The 21,677-nt window shown below is 38.5% G+C and overlaps 1 protein-coding gene across 5 annotated transcripts in view; it reads left to right on the top strand.

The window, feature by feature from the left end:
- Positions 1–16,546, top strand: part of GOLGA4 (golgin A4) — a 94,303-nt gene extending 77,757 nt beyond the window's left edge. For 3 of the 5 annotated variants that reach the window (XM_019483450.2, XM_019483448.2, XM_014602550.3), the window contains 4 exons: positions 5,203–5,306; positions 11,217–11,303; positions 14,256–14,319; positions 15,803–16,546. In XM_019483450.2, the coding sequence (XP_019338995.1) occupies positions 5,203–5,306; positions 11,217–11,303; positions 14,256–14,285 (221 nt within the window). In that variant the 3' untranslated portion in view covers positions 14,286–14,319; positions 15,803–16,546. Of the gene's footprint in view, positions 1–5,202; positions 5,307–11,216; positions 11,304–14,168; positions 14,320–15,802 lie in introns of those variants that run through there. The other 2 variants (XM_019483451.2, XM_019483449.2) reach the window with 2 other exon arrangements.
- Positions 16,547–21,677: the final 5,131 nt, after the last annotated feature.

The raw sequence follows: 21,677 nt of genomic DNA, 5'->3' as shown, positions 1-21,677 counted from the left end.
GTTCTCTTAAACAAAAAAAACCCCCAAAAAACCCATATTAGATTGCTTGAAAGCTTTTATGCCCGTTATCCGATAGAACATGCAGGATTGTGTGAGTTTTATCATTGAACGTTGTCCATATTTTTTCCAATTTAGTACAACAGAGTTCTCAAGTAGGGCTGTGCGAAGCTTCGGTCATTGATTCAATTCGGAGGAGATTCAGCCTGATTCGGCAGCCAGTTTCATGGATTTCATAGACATTAGGGCTGGAAGGGACCTTGGAAGATCATCGAGTCCAGCCCCCTGCCTGAAGGGCAGGAAGTCAGCTGGGGTCATAGGATCCCAGCAAGATAAGCATCCAATTTACTCTTGAAGGCGTTCAGTGTAGGTGCTTGAACCACCTCCAATGGCAGGCTATTCGAGACCTTGGAGGCCTGGACAGTAAAGAAATTCTTCCTTATGTCCAGCCTGAAACAGTCTTGCAGTAGTTTATAACTGTTTGACCTCATCATCCCTGGGGGCGCTCTGGTGAACAATTGTTCCCCCAGATACTGATGGTCACCCCTTATAAACTTATAGGTGGCCATCAGATCACCCCTGAGCCTGCGCTTTTCCAGGCTGAAGAGTCCCATAGCTCTCAGCCTGTTGTCGTAAGGTCTGTTTTCCTGACCTCTGATGATGCGCGTGGCTCTTTGCTGGACTTTCTCAAGCTTCTCCACATCCTTTTTGAATTGTGGGGCCCAAAACTGGACGCCATACTTCAGCTGCGGCCTCACCAAGGCCGAGTACAACGGGAGAGTGACGGCCTGGGATCTGCTTGAGAAGCATCTATGGATGCAAGCCAGCGTTTTGGTCGCTTTACTAGCCGCAGCATCGCATTGCAGGCTCATGTTCATCTTGTGGTCAATGATGACCCCCAAGTCTCTTTGGATGCTGCTGGTTTTTCCTCCCAAGGTGGAGAACCTTGCATTTTTCGGTGTTAAACACTAATTCTCTGAATCCAAATTGAATCAGGAAACCCATTAATTTCTCTGAACTGAATCAGAACCCTCCGATGAGATTTGGAGAGATTTGATGATTCAGCCATAGACACAGCTGTATTTTTTTTTTTACATACCTTAAGGGACCAGGCATGGGTGGTGCAGATGGAGCATCTCATGGGAGCACAGGGGGGGGAGGGGTCCCCCACACTTTCGGTGGCAGACCCGTAAGTGGACCAGAAGTATTTCCGGTTCACTTCTGGGTCCACTGCCGAGCATGCTGGGACCCATCCCCTACTCTCCCTCCCCCCCCCCCCCCCCGGTCGGTGCCTCCTGGGTCTAGGGGGGGAACCCAGGTTCCCCTCCACAGCTGATTGCCGAGCCAGTGGGTGCGGTAGGAGGTCCTTCACGCTCTCAGTGGTGGACCTGGAAGTGGACCAGAAATATTTCTGGTCCACTTCCTGGTCTGCTGCCAAGCACACAGGGAGTCCACCCTACACCCCCCCCCTCCCTCCCCACTCCTGTGGGATGCTCCATCCACCCGATCATCACGAGCCGCACCTGGTACCTTGAGGTATGTAGAAAAAACATATACAGCTGAGTTTAGCTGTGGCCAAATTGCCGATTCTCCAAATTGAAACTGAATCTTCAGATTCAAATTCGGCCGAATTGAAGTGGGACAGTGATCCAAATCAGCGAATCGAATCATTGCCCCCCAAATCAGGCCAAATCCAAATCAAATACTGCCTGCTTCACGCACCTCTACTGTCAAGCAGTTCCTGAATGAATCAGAATTTTACAATACAGGTTTATTATTAACTTTACAATGTTATTACGTCAGTACTTCGGGAGCCTTGTGACCTTTTTGCTAGGGCTCCCAGAACGTTTGTATCTTATCTGCAGTTGGATATTGAAAACAAAAAAAAGTGCAGCAATTGCCTAAACACAATGTGAAAAATATTGATTGTGAAACTGTGATCTTATGAGGCTGTTTTATGGCAATCCTGTGTGCCCTTGTGTGGTGTGGAACAATTGGGATACAATGGTCCCTGTCTCAAGAATTTAAGTTTACCTGGGACAGGTATAATATTTATTTCTCAATTTGCCACAGTATAATTCTTTTTTAAGAAAGTGGTACATTCCTCTGTGTGCATGTGTTGGTTTAACTACTTCCAAGGTGAATTAAAATGAGTTAATGCAGCAAGCAGAAAAGGCAAAACAATGGCCAATTTAAATAGCATCCTAACAGGTACTCAGATGTAGTAGCCAGATTTATAGCTTTGATGAGTTGACTTCTGGGACCAAATCTTGACACAGCTGTTTTGCCAAAGCTAAGAAGCGCAAGATCAAAGGGAACACTAAAGCATGGACCATGAGCCAAGAAATACTAGGGCTTGAGTGAGTGGCCAGAAACTGGTCAGGAAGTCTTAGAGAGAGCTGGCAGGTGCACACAGACGAAGGAGATTCACCAAGTCAGCTAGCCTCTCAAGTCAAAGGTTTGATAAATTGGGGCCGCCTTCAGTGTGCACAGAAAAGTTAAGTTCAGGAAACAAGATATAGGCATGTTGCATTAGCCTATTTTCCTAAATGTGTTGTTGCCTTTGGTAATTGAACACGACTTAGTTTTGAAGAGGTTGCTTTAGAAGCCCTTTAATCAGTTGTTTTCAGAGGTCCCTAAAGCAAAAAGTATTTCATGTGTTAAACACCTTGGGGCCAGTTTGTTTAACACAGCAGATAAACAAGGGGAGGGAGAGGGTGAGGCTGTACATAAGAATGCAGTCTAAGAGCAGTTGATTTGTATGGTTGCATCCAGCACAGCTGCAGGAAGCCAGGCCTGTCATCTAAGGGATGCACTTGAGGGACTAAGGCACAGTTTTGCTTGGTGTCTGAGTCAAATACAAACAAAGGAAAGGTCACAGGAACAGAGGCAGCCAAACGAGACAACAGCAACTGAAGGCTAGGCAAAACTAGGCAGGATTGGACTTTTTTCAAAAGAAGTTTCTGGAAGCTTCTAGAATAAAAGCTAATGAACAGTAACTCTAATAGTCTAGAAAATGGTATAGTTAAAATGTTCCAAGGTCCTGAGGTGGACCAATAATTTATTCTTGTGGTTTTTATTGGTATATTTCAGCTGTAGACTAGTGTCTCTCTCTCTCTCTCTAGGTAGGTAGGTAGATAGATAGATCTCTATATCTCTATATATAGATAGCTATATCTAGATATCTGTATATATCTGTGTGTGTGTGTGTGTATATAAATAAAATAAGAAAAAGATAAAACCAACATCATATGTATGCTGGGTGCATATATATATATATATATATATATATATATATATATATATATATATAAACATTGATTTTCTTTTTCTTATTTTTCATCTGTCACTAATTTTTTGATTAAAATGATTCAAGGGAGCAGAATACTCCTAGAGATTGATTTAATGATTTGTTCATTAATAAGTGGCATTTATAATGCAGAATATGCACCTAAATGCAAGATGTTAAAAAATTAGTAGTTTTGGTACTATCTTTGTTCCTGTAATTGAATGGGTTCTGCTGTTTGTAAATTTGGATTCGCTCCCTTGTGAAGTAATACTTTAAAAAAGCTGGCTAACATTAATCCAGAGAATGATACTTGGAATGGATTAGAGGCACTATCTAGACAATCTGGTGCACATCCTTTTTCTAATGATGAGCAATTACAGAGTAAGCTCTATAAAGCCAGGAAGCATTTATTTTGGAAAAGAAAGGTCTCTAAATAGTAAATTTCAGGCAGAGGAGGAAGATGGAAATATTTCCAGCACATTTAACACTGAGATTGTGATTTTTCTACCGTTTATCCATACACTTGAAGCTGATAGGTGACATTTGAAAGCCCATGCTCAGATACAGACATTTAATAGCAAGACCGAGTTGTTGCCTACGTGCGAATTCAGCAGTTATTGGTTGATACAGATCATTAGGATGCAAGTAAAAGGATCTCATAGATGTTATAAAAACTAAGTATACACTCTTAAATAAGATCTGAACAACTGTTCAAAAACTTCCTAACCAGAAAATTTTGACTTTCTCCAGGGAAGGGAGCTCCTCATAGCCTATCCAACATTTGTCATTCTTCATTTAATACTTAAATGTTGACTTCTGCCTCTGGCCAATGATCTTGCCTCTTATCAAAGCAGACACTTTTGTGGGGTTTTTTCCACGCTGTCCTGCATAGGGTTGGGAGGCTTCCGGTAAACATCTGCAAAGCTATCTTATCTTAAGCACCGTAAAGCCCTCCACTGCTGCAAATACAAAGCCCAGAACCCAACAACTTGTGAAGTTAGGTGTGCTGAAATAATTCATCGTCTCATGTCTTCTTGTGCTCCTCTCCATATCCATTTTTTTTCTCTTCTCTTGTGCTGGGTTTGTAAACTAGTTGGGGGTAGAGTACATCTGTTTACTCCATGTTTGTGCAGCGCCTAGTGCAAAAAGGCTCTGAAGTATGTGTGCCTGGGGCTTCTAGGTTCTAGTGTAGTGCAGATACTATTATGAGCACTTTACTGGAAACAATATGAAGTTGCTGGAGGTATGTTTTATATGCCTCATTTCCCCCTCCCCACTGCCAGTCCCGATCCTGTCTTTTGCTTGTCATTTTTTCTCCCCAGTCCTTTAAAATAGTTGATTTAACTTTATCATCTGTTTGAAATGAAACCTTTTCACTGGAAAGTCTGATCCTCTGAGGAATTTACTGACATTAAGATCAGTAGAAAACACTTTAGTAGCATTTGCAGACAGTCAGTATTACACAGACTTGTTTGAGACCCTTTATATTTGGAATTCCTTTAGGCCAATGTCTTGTATATTTACTCTTAAGTGTAAACAAATGGTTAGTGAAATGTCTTGATTCAGGTTGTACTAGCACAAGCTTTGGAAGTAAAGTAGCAGCAGCATCTAAATTGACTTGCTTGTGTTATAAGATGATCAAAAATAAAAGGGGAAAATTAAGAAAGTATCTAATACTTGTACGTAGACGTGCTGACAATTACTTGCGTTTTCAGATGCATTGAATTGACTGCTACATTTTAGATGTGTATTGTATTTGTGGTGTTCACTAAATTTTAGACATGACATGTTTGTGCTGTTCATTACAGTGGATCCTTTCTAGATAACGTTTCATTCCAGTTACTTGCTAGATGAGAGTAATTATCTAAGAAGATGAGTTACTTTCACTATACTTCTTTTTTTTTATGTTTACACAGATGGGAATCTTTGCCATGCTGATGTCTCTCTCTTTGGAGAGCCTACTGAGTTTGAATACTTACGAAAGGTCCTGTTTGAATATATGATGGGCCGTGAGACAAAGGTATGGAATCTTATATGTTTGGAGTTAGACTAGAATGTTTCCCTCTTGCTGTATAAGTTTTAAGCACTATTGTAGATGGTCTATAAGTGGCTTTCAATGCTTGTTCTGAGGTCTAGCGTGCAAGTAAAAGTTTTGCTAGCATAATTATGTAGGTTTATGAATATGGAAAAAATTACAAACCTAAGCAAATAGCCATGCAGACAAAAGCCTTAGTGTAGGTACTTTTAAACCAGCAAAGAATACATTCTTGCCTGTATAGCTTACTCTGGAGTAGTTTACGCCATACCACAAATGTTTTGCTAGCGTAATGTGTCTTGACTAGTGGAGTGGGGGTTGCTGGTTCTCATTTTACCAGTAGGGCCAGAAATTGAACAATAGGGGGTTTTGTCTTTGTGTTTTGGCCATTAATATTGCGATGTTGTTTTGATACCATAGCCAGCAATAATAAATGTATTGGATTATGTCTCGTGTCATTCTGAATTTACAGCATATCTTCTCTAAAACCTATGCACATCACATCTCATAGGCGTGTAACTTTTCTGAGAGGTTACAGTTTGAGTAGTCCTTGCTGTTTGCAGAAGTAAAAGATTGAATACTAAATTTGCCAGCCAGTGAATTCCTTATGAAGTTGGGCTTCTAGTATCTAGTAACAACCCCTATGCTTAGAAATTGGCTAGGTTTGAAAAAAGATGTTTAAATGTTGATCGTCCAAGCAAAATGTTTCTGTTATGTAGATAGATATCTTCCTTTTTTAAGACAAAATACCTTTCCTCTCTGTAGTTCTTCCGGTTTTTGTTATGTTTCTAGCTGGGACTAATGTTTAAGCTTTACAGTAGTAAGAATTTATTAGAATACTAAAGTAATCAACTTTGTTCCTTTTAAGTGCCCCATATAAAATATCGTACTTTTCTAAACAAAATGATATTCAAATTATAATTTTTAAATTCTTCTGTGCCTTTTACTTTTATTCCTTTCTTTTTTGTTTCTTACTATCAACTACTTTTAATAAAAACAAACGAACAAAACAACACCACCAAAAAATAAATCTCTTGTCGGAATAAAAACTTCCCTACCCGATTCTTTCAGAAGTTAGATTTACCGCTAAACCATTGTACTATTCTCCTACTTGAATGTTTGAAATTATTAAATGCTAGAGGTGTATGCAACTTACTGCCTGCACATATTATTTTAAAGTCTGTTGTTAGGGGGTTTAGGGGTTTATTGTTGCAAACAAGAAGGTATGCCTTTTAGAAAACAGTCTAGCATCTAGTGACTAGTAAGCAGTTTAGTTTACTCCAAACCAGTTTTATACCAGTTGTTCTCAACCTTTTTTCTACCAGGACCAATTTGTAAAGATCAGTGGCCAGTCCTGACCCAGTGCCCCTCACTCCCAACCCACTGCTCCCCAGCCCCCTCCTGTGTGTGGGGTAGGATGTGGGTGTGTCTCGTGGGGGGCCCCTAAGCAGCCCCAGCTTAGGCTGGAACTCTGCCAGCCTGTAAAGGAAAATCCATGGTTTCCCTGTTCTTTTCCTTTAAAGGAGAATCCATTTTTAAAGTTTGTTCACAACCTTTTCATATATTCTTGCAATTCACTTTTGGGTTGCAGCCCACAGTTTGGGAAACACTGTATTAGATAGCAGCAGACAACTCCTATAGTATGATTAACAAATCTGCTTTTAAAGTTTAATATGAAATGTCTTTAGATTAATTTTAACTCTTGAACTGTATTTAGCATGGCTCCAGTAATGTGTGTTACTGATTAAAATAGTTTCTTGTTGGTGCCCAAGATACTACAATGCTTATTTTGGGACTTTTAAATTGAAAATGTGAGCTAGCTTTGTGGTAGTAGCACACTAAAACTAGGCTTAATTTTATGGTTTTTCTGGCAAGGAGTGAAGCTGCAGAATTTGTCAGTAAAAACTAATAGCTATATATTTTATCTGTGATTTGAGATAAGCACAAAATTCCTATCTGGCATACAATATACAATACTGTGTAACATGGTAGATTGATTTGAGGGATCTGGCTTCTGTCCTCAGTTCAAACAGATTAATTCTGGGGTGGGGGAGTGGGGGGAGAACCTCTCTTAACCAAAGGAGGCCTGCCTTCAAGAATGGATCCTAAGATCATATGCATATCCAAAATGAAAATAAATTATACTCAAGTGGAGACAGATGTATAATTCTTACAACTGCTGAGGAAGGTATTATTTTAAAATTAATATAATTGAGAAAGGGAATTCATTCAATTCAAATAAATGGCTAGAGAGAGAATTTTTAAAGCAACAAATTTCTTAGCTTTGGGGGCTACATTTACATTCAGTAGTAGGTTGCCCAACAAGAAATCAAGAGTTTCATTGCTAAGTTGTACGAGAATGTAGATGATGTGTCTAGAGCTCTAGTCAGTTACATCTTAGGATAGCATGTTATTCCGTGCGAACATTCTCTTACTGGTTAATTTGCTACCTGGTGGTAAGTTGCAATAGCAGCATTTTTTTTTTTTGCAGGAAACTACTGCTTGAAATCTAGTTGTTGGATTGTATGTAACTTTCATTTGTATGGAAACCAATGTAAGTGAGACTAGTGTTGTATGTCCATACCCTAGCTTTTATCACATTTCAACTTCGTTACTTCTAAGCCTAAGTCTCAGTTTGCCTAAAATAATTAGTGTACCTTTTTGACACTGTTAGGCTATGTACACACACTCAAATAATCTGGGAGAATGACCTCAGGTTTATTCTCTTGGTAAAGAAACTTCACCCAGAGTTGTGGGGTACAGATAGTCAAATGCTGAGGCCCTGAAAAGTGAAGAGCTTGCAGTGCTGATGGTGGGATCTGTGCACACATCTCAGCATGCTCTGCAGGCTCTCTTAGTCTACTTGGCAACAGGTGGCAGCAGTGCATACCCTGATGGGCTGCCCCAAACTGCCCATCATCACCCTGTGCTTCCTTGCAACAATGTGAGGATTGTGAAGGGAGCATATTCTGCTTCCTGCTGCAGCACCAGAGTCCGATGAATGAATACTGTCCTCCAGAATCCCCCGTCCTGCCACAGGGATATGGTGTTCTATTCTGAGAGAAGCCACAGCATATATAGATGCTTGATCTCTCAGGAGAAACTCTCCTGGGAGTGATTTAACCATGGTTGTTTTCAGGTTAGTTTTTTTGTGGAGTGGCCATTTTTACTGTTGGGGGGAAAAAAAGCCAGAACATCCGTGCAGTCATAGTTTCTCCTGGGAGAACAGCTCTCCCATGAGAAACTGACCGTACAAGCTTAGTCAAGCCAATAGCCAAATCTGTCTTTAACATCTGTTTCCACATACACTATATACTATATATGTGCACATTTTATCCTAAACTGAAAATGTTCCGTCATACTTAGCATACACCTTTGCTGGGGAGTCATGTAATTTTACTCTTTCCTTTCTCACACCTAACCTTGTTTTATTCTGATGCCTTTTTATTACATGTGCGAAAAATACCTTCTAAGCTTTTCCAGACATGAACCTCGTTCAGTTTATCTGGACTGTAAGATTCGTAAGAAACACTCTTGGGGGTATTAAAATAACATTCTCTACATTTATATAGACACCTGAGCTAACCAAATATACTGAATTGCTTTACATTTTTGTTTATTAGGTATGCTAAGAGCTTGGTTCTCATAGAAATCTACAGGATTGCCCTTGCAGATGCTCCGCCTTGCAATTCTGTTATGTAGTTTGCAGTCTGTTCCTTGGGGTGTGAGTCGCTTTGACCTCATGTGTTTTCTGTGTCTTATGTGGACATCTATGGTGTGAGACACAAGCAGCTTTGCAGGTGCTACCATTGAAGGTGTTATGTCACAGTTATCCCAAGTTTTTCTTGTTTTCCAGCTTGCACTTCTGAAATAGCTAAATACATGCAGATGTTCCTTTGAGAATCTGGATATGCTTTTTCTGCTGTTACTGGCTTCTACATTTAAACGTTGTCTGGGACTTTGAAATCCTATTGGAATTGTTGCTAATGGAAGTGAATCATTTAAAAGCTTCAGAGAACTTCATCAGTGATCAGCAGTTCTGTTCCAGTCGTAGCAGGCTGGAAATATGGAAACTAATGGCACACTGATATTTTTAGGAAACTTAGAAAATTGTTGAGGACATCTGTAAATATTCTCTGCTTCTTAAAAGAGTTGATAGTCAGTTGGAATGTAAAATATATGCTGTTTCAGTAAGACTGCCATTACTATGGGTATGTGAAAGCAAGGGATTATTGTCTGCTTTACCTGTTTTTTCTAGTAAAGTACACTCAGGATGCTAAATAAGGTAAACATTTTGCTGTTTTAAAGAATGCAGTCTTAAATTCTGAAATCCCTGCAAGCTTGTATTCTACATGCGTAACTTCATGGTTTTGAAACTCTTTTATTTCTAAATCTCCCTTGTGACCACAAGAACTTGGAGAATTTCAAGGCCTTGCTAGTGATAGATTACAAAATGGACATTTTCAGGAAAGAGTGTCTTAAGAATGTCTGTTTGAGTTGGCGCACATGTATATGTTCTTTCCTGTATTATTTGCAATGGATGTATATTTTCTTTAACTTTTGCATACCATTGTGTCCTGTTGTAAGCTTGAAAGTGAGGGGTTCAGAGGTAGTTGTCCTATGAGAGTGTGGGCAGATCCTGAGTTCATTCTGTGAGAGATTTCAGATATAAGTAGTTGTGATGAGGAGTTTGGCAAGAAAAGTTAGAGGAGAGTGATGCTGTTTTATGGCATTGGAGACATTCCCCCAGTATATCTGCAAACTCCATTAGATGAACTCAAAAAACATCATTAGGGCTGAAAAAAGTTTAAACAAAATTTTAAGCTGATTAAATAGAAATGTTAACAAGGGGAATTCTTTTACTTCGTCACCAGATAAAAGTTACCTGTGATGTGCACTTCCTACATGTGTGGCCTACTCTTTCACCTGTTCTCTAGCTATCTCTTCTGTTTCTGTAGTTCCTTCATCACTTCACTTGTTGGACTGATGGGGAAACCACAGAAGTTGATGGACAGCAATCTTATCTCCTTTGCAAGCTTGTTCAATTAGAGCTACACCATGGGTCAAGTGGAAAAGTCCTTGACCTTTTCTGTAAAATCGCCTGCCCATCCACATTCATTACTATTGTTCAGAATAAAAGGAAAAAGCAAGTGCTTCTCCCTTCTTGCCTTGGGAATATGTCAATTATTTAAATTCTCAAATGAGAGTTGTCATCCTGGCTCTGTCATGTACTGTGTAACTACTGACAAGGCCTTTTGTGTTTCCTCTATCAAATGGAAGGAATTATTTGTCCACCCTGTACAGAGGGTATATACATATTTATGTTTTCTATTTACATAACATCTTTTCTGAGAAGATAAAGTACTTGCTATTTAAATGCAGCATGCTGCACCTGCGGAGTATATTTCCACTGAGCTGAAGCTCTGTACCTAACATGTTAGTACAGTAGCATAGATTTCTGAGTTTCTTTTACAGTATATAGGTATGATAAAATGTAGTTAGCTCCTAAAAGCAATATTTTTGGTGATGAGTTATTTTTAGAGTTGGCATACAGATGAGAGGTTTCTTAGGGAAAAACCTGTGTTAAGAGTTGAGTATTTAGTGACATAGTTGTGTTTTATTAAAGGGGTTAATGTGTCTTCTAGAGTTATATGGGTAGCAGCAGTTGGTTCTTGGATCCCATAGAATTAACATAATATGCTATCTGTCATGTAAATGAAATGTGAAACTAATATTTTTAGTAAAGCCAGTGCAAGGCATAGCAAAAATATTAAGACATGTATGTTATTCCGTACTTTTATTAATGCTTTTTAAACTGTTATATAGAAGTTTAATGTCCTCTTTTAATGCTTGTGAAGTTAGTTAGTTATAAATCATAATTTTTTTTTTCTTTAGACAATGGCAAAGGTTATAACTACAGTGTTGAAGTTCCCAGCTGACCAAACCCAGAAGATCTTGGAACGAGAAGATGCTCGACCATTGGTATGTCTTACAAGCAGGATGAATATATGAGCAAAGATTAGATTGCTAGAACGTATTGCTTTATAAGACTTTCATATGGTAGCAATCAGTTTAAGATTATGACGAGAAGAATTATAGAGATATTGATATACATAACTATTATGTATATTAATATACATAACACTTCTCACTATTAGATTGAAGCATCTCCATTGTTGGTGATGGTCATCTTAACACACTTATTTAGATTGGGTCAGAGATTGTCTGATGAAATGGCATTTCGTCATAAAATGCTAATTTGTCAGAACAAAATGTTTTGGCTGGAACTTATAGGAAATGAAAGTTTTGTCGGGGTCTTTCAGCTTTGCAGTAGAATTTTTAGTCAAAGCACCCTGACTAGTCGAAACAAGTGGCTGTGGCACTGACCTGGCATGTGGGGGGAGGCCTAGGTTGAAGTCCTTGCTCTGATTTGGGTCCTCCATAAGTCAGTGCCATAAACACTTAGCTGTTTTTGAGGTATCCCTCCTCCCTCCCCCCAGGAAAAAAAAATTAAAAATCTTAGCTATCAATCCTCACCACCCTTATCCTCTTCCCCTTCCCCCTCCCCTCTCTCTCCCCCCCCCCAAAAAAAAAAAAAAAAAAAAAGGGAATGTGAGAACTGTACTAGAGCTGAAATGTCAGTGAGGAATACTGCTGAAACTAGCCTATACAAATGTATCCCTTTTCATGAAATCCCTGGCTTGATGCATAAACAGCAAGTCTGGTGTTTTTAAAAACTGACACTGAAAGTCCATCCCACTCTCTCAGTATGGACTATATCACCTAAACATAGGGAGGTTTAGGTTTTGGGAGGGTGTAATAAAAGCCATATTGTATTAGCATCTTTAATAGTGTTTTGGGGCCAGTTTTTCAGCTTATTAAGGAATTATATGACAAGTGTTTCGATTTGCAATAACATTTCTGGTAGTTGAATTATAAAATGCTTGCAAAGAAGCAAGATGGTATTGCATAAGAGCACAAGCACTCCTTGTATTATCATTACTATTTTACAAGTAGTGTAATGGCTTTTATTAAGGCTGTGAAAATAGTTTCATTACACCTTGTCTGAACTCTTATTTTCATTCCTGTTTTAGTAGGCCAGATTAATAAAATATTTGAGAGTTTAAATGCAACTCCTGTTTTTGTCTGGTCTGAGCTCTTCCCCTCCCCCCCCTTTGGCTTTGAATGTAGCTGATACTTTCACAGAGACTAGAAGAAGGTTTAAAAGTTTTGTTTCAGTGCAAGTAATTAGTTAAATTACATTGATAAACTACATTGTTCCATGAGAAACATACTTTAAAAAAAACCCTACTATTTTTCCTGCTTGGATGCTCAACTATTGTTGAAACAAGCTGAACACAAGCAGCTAGATTTTTTTTGTTTTGTTTTGTTTTTTGGAGTAGTGCCTTGTAATCTTGAATACTTTAGCATACTTTAAAACCAGCTTTGACATTGACTGTTCTGCTCCAGTAAATTTCTTGGGCAATACATTTCAAATTCCAAATGTGTGCTTAAACTAGTAAAACAAAAAAGAATGACACAACCCAGCTAACCTTTCCTTGCAGTGAAAGTGCTTCCATTACACCACCTGAAATAATTACCATTGCACTTGTTTTCATTTTTTTAAAAGGAAAGGATTAACTAAAGCCTCCTCTCATGCTCTTAGTTAGAAAAACTGCATTTTTGCCAATAAGGAGTCCCTCTATGGATAGGGTCACATTTTGAATTCTGCCTATGCAAGTAGAGACCGACTTACTTTCACTGAAAATTTAAATCCCCCCAGGTGTTTGATCTCTCATACTGCACATTCTGTACTGTTGATGCTAAAGACATTTGTTACCTTCTGTAAGGTGACCATAATCAACCAAAATTTGCTCTTGGGCATTATCTCCTTGTGGCATCTGGCAAAATGTTTCACATGCTGAGGCCTTTTCATTTATTTTCTGAAATGACAAAAAAGCCTAACCATTTGGGATCAGCAATGCCTTTTCCAGTTCACTTCAGGTTTTGTGCAACAAAGCTGTTTTGATTTCAGATCTAGTACATAATTTTTTGAGGTAAATATAACCACATTTGTGCATTTTAGGGAGGCAAAATTGGGTTTATAGTGGAAGCCTGTGCGCAACATTAACTGTGGATTTCTATACACAAACTTCTTTGACCATCTTCAGAATTCTTCAGTCTGTTTTACTGAAGCAAAAAGGTGGATCTGTATCGTGAACCGTTTCAGATTTATTTTAGGACAGTGACTTGTACAGTCAAATACCAAGCAGTTCATTATCCTTAACTGCTCATTACTGTACTATGCCTGGTGTACTACTTATTTGATGTTTACTAACCTAGCTGATGTACTTGTATGTAAGAGAGGAATATTTTTAGGCTAATTGGATTGCACAAAATACTCACACATGTTACTTTCCTCATCTGAAATACAGGGCTTTTAACTGATAGAATCATGTACGTATTTGAAAAGATCAAATACTTAACATTTTCTCTAAAAGGGGAATAAAGTTGTTAGAGCGTGAATGTACATTTTTAACATAAATCTCAACTACTTTGAATATGTGTGTCTCTCCTTCTATTTCAGACAAAATGTGATGGAAGTGTTTACACATTTTAAAAGTATAATTTGTCGTTGTATTTTGCTACTAAAAGAATTTAGATTTAACAGCATTAAATTGAGGATACTTGGGTGTAATTATTTGCCAGTTTAGTGTCTCTCCTTTCCTTACCAATATTATAGGCATCAGCAGTGGGTCAGGCAAGTTTTATAAAGAGTCCAAGTTTGTTTAATCTCCTTCAGTGTGCTTAAAGTATTTACTGCGGTGTTTTGTCTAATCCTGTCAGCCTCATATGCAAGTAGTAGATGACCACTGAGCTCATCTTTGCAGTGTTAAAGTAGTCCAACAAGCTGTTTTCTTCCTGGCTTTGTAGTTTACTTCACCTCGCAGTGGTATCTTCTGAATATTTCATCAGTCTGTCCTTAGTTAGCATGTGGGTGAGTGAAGTCTAATACTTTGGTGTTTCAGTTGAAGGTCACATCTGTGGCATAATATTAATTGTTCTTCTGTTATTTTTCCCCTTTTTTTGCCTGCTTTTTGTTCATAAAGAATTGCTAAATGTTCTTTGCACTAAAAGCATGTAATGTATCTTAAACAAAACCTGTTACTTATTTTCCTTACAAAGCTAAGTTTGTCAGATGGAAGCCTTAAATGATTAAATTGTGTAATCTGTACACAATTTGAGTCTTGAGAGAGTGATTCAGATCCACACCCTCTCAGAGGCATGAAAAGATTAACCAGAAATTTTGAATCAAATCCTCTGTAGTAATAAAATATATTGAACTTAGCTTTGTTTTGCTGGTGCTTTTGCTTTTTTCGTTTTCTGGGTTCTTTGAATAAATGGGTAAGTTGGATTCCTGTAGTATGTTCAAAACTGTGATGCTCCAAATGGAATTTTATACCATATAAATATGAAGTAGTTCTCATTTTAAATAATGAAATTCTAAGTGTGGGTCTTGATCCAGCAAAGCCCTTAAACATGCTGAATTTCAAATTGAACTTCTTGCATACTTTCTAGACAGTGTGTGGTTTGTGCTTAACCAGTTCAGGACTATGGATCTGGTGGCATTAAAGTATGAGAAGGTTTGGAAGAAAGTCAGTATTGGGAACTTCATATTATTTGTTTTGTACAGTTTTTAGGAATCATGTAGCATTCAAAGCAGTCATTTTTAAATTAGAGAAAAAAATGTGTTCAAATCTAAAAAACAAAAACAAAAAACTTCCTTACTGTAAAAATATTAGGACAGTAGGAACATACTGTCCAGCAAAATGGAGAAATGTATTTCATTGGAGGTCTTCAAGAAGAGGCTAGATAAGCACGAGTCTGAGATGGTTTAGGAGTAACAAATCTGCAAAGGATTGGACCAAATCTTGAGGTTCCTTCAGATTCTAAGTACTCCAAAACTGAGTTGATTTCAGCATGTAGCTGGACTTGCGTTCCTTGGGGTGTGTACATGCTTCAGTGCTTTGCTGGTTCGTGACTGTGGGTTGGTGATAACAAAAGATGGCAGTGCAAAAGAGCAAGATTGTGATTTAGGAAGGAGGTTTTTAGGTCCATGATTGGGTAAGGAAAGAATTGTTTTGAATTTGGCCTAAGTGAGAGAGAAGGGGAATACAGTTTAGTTGCTTTCTAAATATTTTAATTTCTATTTAACCAGGCATCATACTCAAGTGTATTTTCTGGTTTCAAGTGGGTAAGCTAATTTTTTATCTGAGTTGATTGACCTACACTGAAAAGGTCTTACTTGCTTATAAATCACAGAGGTTATTTGGCCTGATGTCAAACCTAAGATCCTTCCATCTCCTGTTCCATTTCTGTAGCCAGTAGACAAATTGATCCCCTGATTTATTTTAATATTAAATATTTGCAGTTTCCTCTCATTGAAATTCATTTACTCGTTTTTATTTTTTCTTTTCCAGTCATGGCTACGACCATCTTGAAGAAATTGTCATAGTAAAATCTTTCATGACGACGCTGCTTAGAAATACGGTCATATCTCTGTTCTCCTTTGAGAATGAACAAAAGGAAAAACTATTATTCAGGGTCCCAAATGGAGCAGCAAGACAACTTTGGACCATGGATATAGTTTAAAACTGCCTTGGGAAGAGATGCTAATCAGGGGTTATCTGGTGATGAGTCTTTTCTCTCCTACTGAATACTGTCTTCTATTTTGTGTTTAAAAGTTATTTTTTTAAAGGGGGGAAAAAGACTTTTGTCTAGAAAGGTTTTGCCTACTGCTATATTTGAATGCAGGTTTCACTGGGTGTTTTTTAAGAGTTGAACTTCATGGTTTGTCTCTTCTATTTATTTATTTTTTTTTATTTCTGTCTGAATGAACTGTGCAATACATTTTTGGGTGGGTAGCAGTTAGTGGGCGACTTCCAGATGAATTAGGCCATTTGACTAGTCCCTCCCTAATATGATCTTTTGATTGTTTGCTAAGGACTATTTCTTTAAGCTTTTGCTTACAATAAATCCAAATTGCAGTACCTCATTTGTTTACTCTTAGCTTTTGTACTTATATTTTCTGGAGAAGAAATACACTACTGTAAATTGTAAATAATACATAACTGTATCATATGCTCAACTGTGACTGTTGGCAATGCTAATCTGGCAGGAGCTGAGATTAAATAAAATTCTATTTACTGTATAATTTTTTTTAACTTTTATCTGTTCTGAAAGATTTTTTTCTCTGAGCACTAATTTTGTACTTATTCACATAGAAGATGGCATCTTATCTGAAACACTTGCAGTCTTAAAAAATTACATGCATCCTTTAGACATCCTTTTTTGAAGGTTTGAGGTCTAAATAACAGGCGTAGAGATCTCGGTAAACTGGAAAATTGGAATACTGTAATTTTATTACCCATAATGGCTGTTGGAACACAGACATGGAGTTTGATTCTTTGTGCCCTTATTTTTACTTTATCTGAATAAATTATTCCCCACTGCACAGGCTTATAGTGATATAAGACATGGTGCTATACATTCTGGTAATGGTAAAGCTTGGATAATAAATTTTTCACATGATGTTTATGGTCATTTGGATAATATTCATTTGCATTCTACCTATTAGTTTTACTGCCAGGCTTAGTTGTTGCATCTAAGCAATTTCACACACTGAAACTGTTTTCCCCCACTACTGACAATTGTTTTAAGAGGTGATATTGCATGACGCACCAAGGCTACCGAGCCATAAAGGATGACCATCCATGTAGAAAGCCGGCAGTACAGGATGCTCATTTCTAGCCATGTATGATTTTTATACTATTAGACCTTAAAACTGTGCTGCTAAACATGAAAAAGTTATTTAAGGTCACTTTTTATTTTCTAAAATGTTATTTACATTCCCTGTGAGACTTATTTGGCTGGACACATGGTAACTAAAGAAGTCTGGTTTTACGTGTAAAAGGATATGAAGAGTGGAATCAATAATCTTTTAATACTACCATATGTTTCTAAAATATTTCTGTAAGCCATGTCATACAGTACATAGTGCAGTAGGTTCCTGACTAGGACTCCTAATCTCTGGTAATACAAATAATGTACAGAACGCTTAATGGCAAGAGAGGAAGAATTAACAGCATCCAATTGGTTGCTCTCATTGCTGATGAGCATTGTAAAATGTGTGCTCCTCACACTTTCTGGGATGTGACAGAATACATTGTTCCCAATGTGAGCAACAACTGTATGTAACAGCAGTATACAGCAGAGCATTAAGGTTACTTTTTCCCCCTTTGAAGCTATAAGGGGAAGTTTTGGTGGGGGAGAATGTAATTAGAATTTAAGCCACAATCCATTGACTATTTTGTGGCATATACAAACCTCTGTCTAAAATACCAAACCAAAAATCATGCTGATGCCTTAACTAAACAGAGCCCTCTATGGCTTAAGTTAACAGTCTTACTGAGATGGTGTACTGTCCCCTTAAGATGAGCCACCTGCTGGGGGAAGGCCAACTCCTCCCCTTTGAGTAATTGATTTTTCTGCTGGGTTGCTCATCGCCTGGCTCTCTCGCACTGCACCACTCTAGGGGGAGCACTGCACCACTCCAGGGGGAGACGGCTCTTGCCTGGGATCCCTGAGATTCAGCCTCTCCTTCCTGGAGAGGCTATTTTTTCTCCCGGGGTCCCTTCAGTGACTGTCAGATGCTGTTTTTTCCTCCCCCTCTTCCCCACCCTGGAGTGTGCCTTCGTCTGGCTGTTTTGCTATCACCTGCACCTAGTGAGTATATCACCGCCCACAGGTGCCAGCCTTTTGGCTTGTAAGTCCTTTGCTGCCCTTGAGTTCCCAGTCCTGATTTGGGCTGCTAGTTTCCTCATGCACGTGCCCTTCTGCTCAGCCTGCTTCTGCAGCGTGGCAGGAGCCCCCAGCTCCCTGCTATTGTGTGATGCTTTCTGGAGCTTGGAACAGAGCAATCCCTGAAAGTTATTAATGAAGATTTTGGGGCAATTGAAGACATTTAAGGTTAAAAAACAAACAAACCTGTCTGTGTGTGACTTTGTTGTGACCTTAACTTCAAAAGCGCTTCATTCAATCAACAAAATATGTATCCTGGGGAAATCAGGTAAAATAGCAGGGATCATTTATTAAAGCATGTTCTCTTGACAAATGCTTCAGGATAAATGAGACCTTGAATCACCAAATATGAGATACGAATGAAAGTGTTTTCGAACTGCTTGCTGGACACCTGAAATGGTCTCTATTTTCAGCTTTTCTGGCTGATGCAGCCTCTGACGCATCATATTGCTCTGTTTTGTAGCATGAACTGTGTGAACTTTCTCCCTGCTGTCCCCTTGTTACTTAAGACTCACTGTCTTACACAAAGCACAATATTTCTGTAATAGTTTCCATTTTAGAATAATTTTTGGCTTTGTTCATCTAATATTTGTTCTGTCTAGGAAGCTCAGTCTGCAGAATATTGGCCCATGTACATCTGCAGCCTTGAATAGACTTCTCATCTCAATTGTACATGTGGATTTGTAGAATTAACATTTGTGTTTTGGGGTCTATCTGCACCCCCCACAGCCCCGCTGCTGGCCTTTAAGGGTTTGTACAGTTTTCTTATCAGCATCATTGCAAAAAGCTAAAATACACATTTCAAGTTTTAAGTTTCCATATAAGGTATGTACCATCTTATTCCACGGGAAATTAAATGTGCCAGCAATCTGTTACCCTGACATTGAAGTTTATAAGCACTTGTATTTTCCAGTGTCTTGTCTCATGCTTCACAAACTGGACCTTTTTTTTCATTAGACTCGATAGTTTTTGTTACTCTTTCCCCCACAAGATACACTAGTTATGGTCTGTGTTTTGTCAAGCATGACTTGAGTGCAGTGAACTGAGCCGAAATTTAGTCAATCTGCTATTTAGACAGTATTGCTTCAGTGTGAATTGAGTTAAATTATTCCTTTTTTTTTCTCAGCCCTCTTATCATTGCATTCAAGCGACCTTCTTTAAAATAAATAAATAAAAGGTCATAGAGTTATATTTTTTGCAACTGAAAGCATGACAAAATTCACTGTTTTGGGGGAAAAAATTGTATTCCATCAGCAAGTCCATACTAATGATACCCATTTTTGTAACATGCCTTTATGTTAAGCTTCAGTCACAAAAAGTAATGTTGTTATGTCAGTGTTTTAGTAGGAACTTAGTTGGGATGGAATAGGATTTTTTCTGCTGTAGGCACTTTCTAGGCAGAATGCAGTCTTACACAGGAGTGTAATTTATTTCTGTTCTTACACAGGAGTAAATCAGGTTTAATTCCTTTGAAGTTCTACTAGTGTCAAATGATTTAGGATAGTATCTGGTCTCTTCTTCACATACTTGGTATCGCTCTCAATTTATTAGAAGCTAAGGGCTGTTCTCAAATAGTGATCTTCAAGCAGCCATTATTACTGCCTCGTTAAAATTGAGAGGGGAAAATTATTTGAATAGAAAAGAGATAGCAGTAGATACCTATATTAATGGTTCCTGAAAGCAGATTTATAAAGGTACTATGCCTTAAAACATCCTCCTGTGTAGAAACACTGAAATTGGATTAGACAAGAGGTCTATCCATTCTGGTGGCATGGTGCTGTTAATGGCCATTGCCAGTTGTATTTGCAGAAGGTACCAGATATCTCATAGTGGTCCTTTATAAAATAAGCTGTCCAAGGGAAACCATCCTCTTTTTAACACCCGCCATTCTGGTTTATGTCCTGAAGTTATAAGAGCTTTTAAACACTTTGTCCTGTTTAATGGGACAATCTTGATCCTCGTTTTTGGAATTCTACTAAATTTTGGCCCCAGACATGTCTCATAGTAAATTATCCACCATTTAATTAAATATACAGTCTCTCCCTCAGTCCTGGCTGTAAATTCTTTTCCCCTCAAATGGAACTGTACCTATGTTTGCATAATTTTGTTAAATTAGACCCATTAATTAGGTGCAGATTTTGTTTGTAATAGGTTACTCATAGGAAGAGATAGTACTCCTAGCAGCTCTGTATTAGTATATGCCAGGAGTGGCCAAACTAAGCTTTTGAGCTGTATGCAGCCCCTGAGCAGTTTTAGTGTGAATTTTGAAAAAAAGAGTAGCAGTGGATGCTGTATACAGGTCCTCAACTCTGGAGCTTACTTATTGGAAAGTTTGTTTTGTAACCCTTAGCTATGTCAAGATTTTGGATTTTGTCTAGAAGGGTTAGGAAGTTTGGTCTTTCCTGGTATATACTTAGTATGTATGGTACTATGCCTTTCAAAGTGTAATGGAACGTACCTTTTCTTTTGTATAGCATAAAATGGGATTAGAGAGTGACTGGCTCTATAAAAAGAGGGAAGAGAAGGAGGGCATTTAAGTTGAGGTGTAGAAGAAGGCCTCTTTTCATGCTGTAGAGCAATAGACTCTTTCAAGGAGTAAACTTGTTCCTTTTCCTTGGGCAAGATCCCAGCATGGATCCCTGGAGAAAACCTGCCTTTCTACAAGGAGTTCAACTGGACCTAAAAGCAATTCAAGAAAAAAAAAAAGAGTTTTGTCTGTTGGAAGGGAGGGGAATCAATTGTGTAGAGACAGTATTTAAAGGTTGCACCTTCAAAGACCATTTTAGTATGAAGGTTTCTAAAGCTCTTAGCAAGTTATACATTGAACTCCTATGAAATGACATGCAGCGCTGAGGTAGCCAGTATTGCTGCACCACTGTGTATTAGGAAAGTGTGTGGCCAAAGACAGTAGCATAAATAGGAATGGGTGGTGAGCAGGGCACAAATCCCGGGTGCCAACTTAGAGAGGAATCAAGATTGATGGGAGCTGCTGCCACCCAGTCTGCAAAAACTGTTTTTTCTACCTGTGGCCAAAGAAATAAAGTTCTTATGGACTGGGGCCTTTGCTCCTCCAACCATTGTCCTTAAGCATTCCTCTGTTGCACTATCACCTGTGCAAGCAACAAAGGAATTTCTAGTGTACAGCAGGAGCCAGTGGTCTTTAATGATATACCACTGTATTGTTTAGGCTTTTTAGTCAGAGTTGGAGAGCAGGGTGATAAAAATGCTAGCATCCTGTTTGTCATTGTTTTCCCTGCCATTCCTACTGCTGAATGAGCTGCAATAGTGGTGAAACTCACTGGTGGAAACAGTCTTCCTTCTTGAAGAACTGGAACTGAACTTACACCGCCTGTGTGATAGTACATATTTTCATAGATTTCATAGACATTAGGGCTGGAAGGGACCTCGGAAGATCATTGAGTCCAGCCCCCTGCCCAAAGGGCAGGAAGTCAGCTGGGATCGTAGGATCCGAGCAAGGTAAACATCCAAATTTCT

This window comes from Alligator mississippiensis, chromosome 5, assembly GCF_030867095.1.
Source record: "Alligator mississippiensis isolate rAllMis1 chromosome 5, rAllMis1, whole genome shotgun sequence".
Taxonomy (NCBI): domain Eukaryota; kingdom Metazoa; phylum Chordata; order Crocodylia; family Alligatoridae; genus Alligator; species Alligator mississippiensis.
Note: the sequence above shows the minus strand (reverse complement) of the source record. Positions and strands in the feature narration are given on the sequence as shown.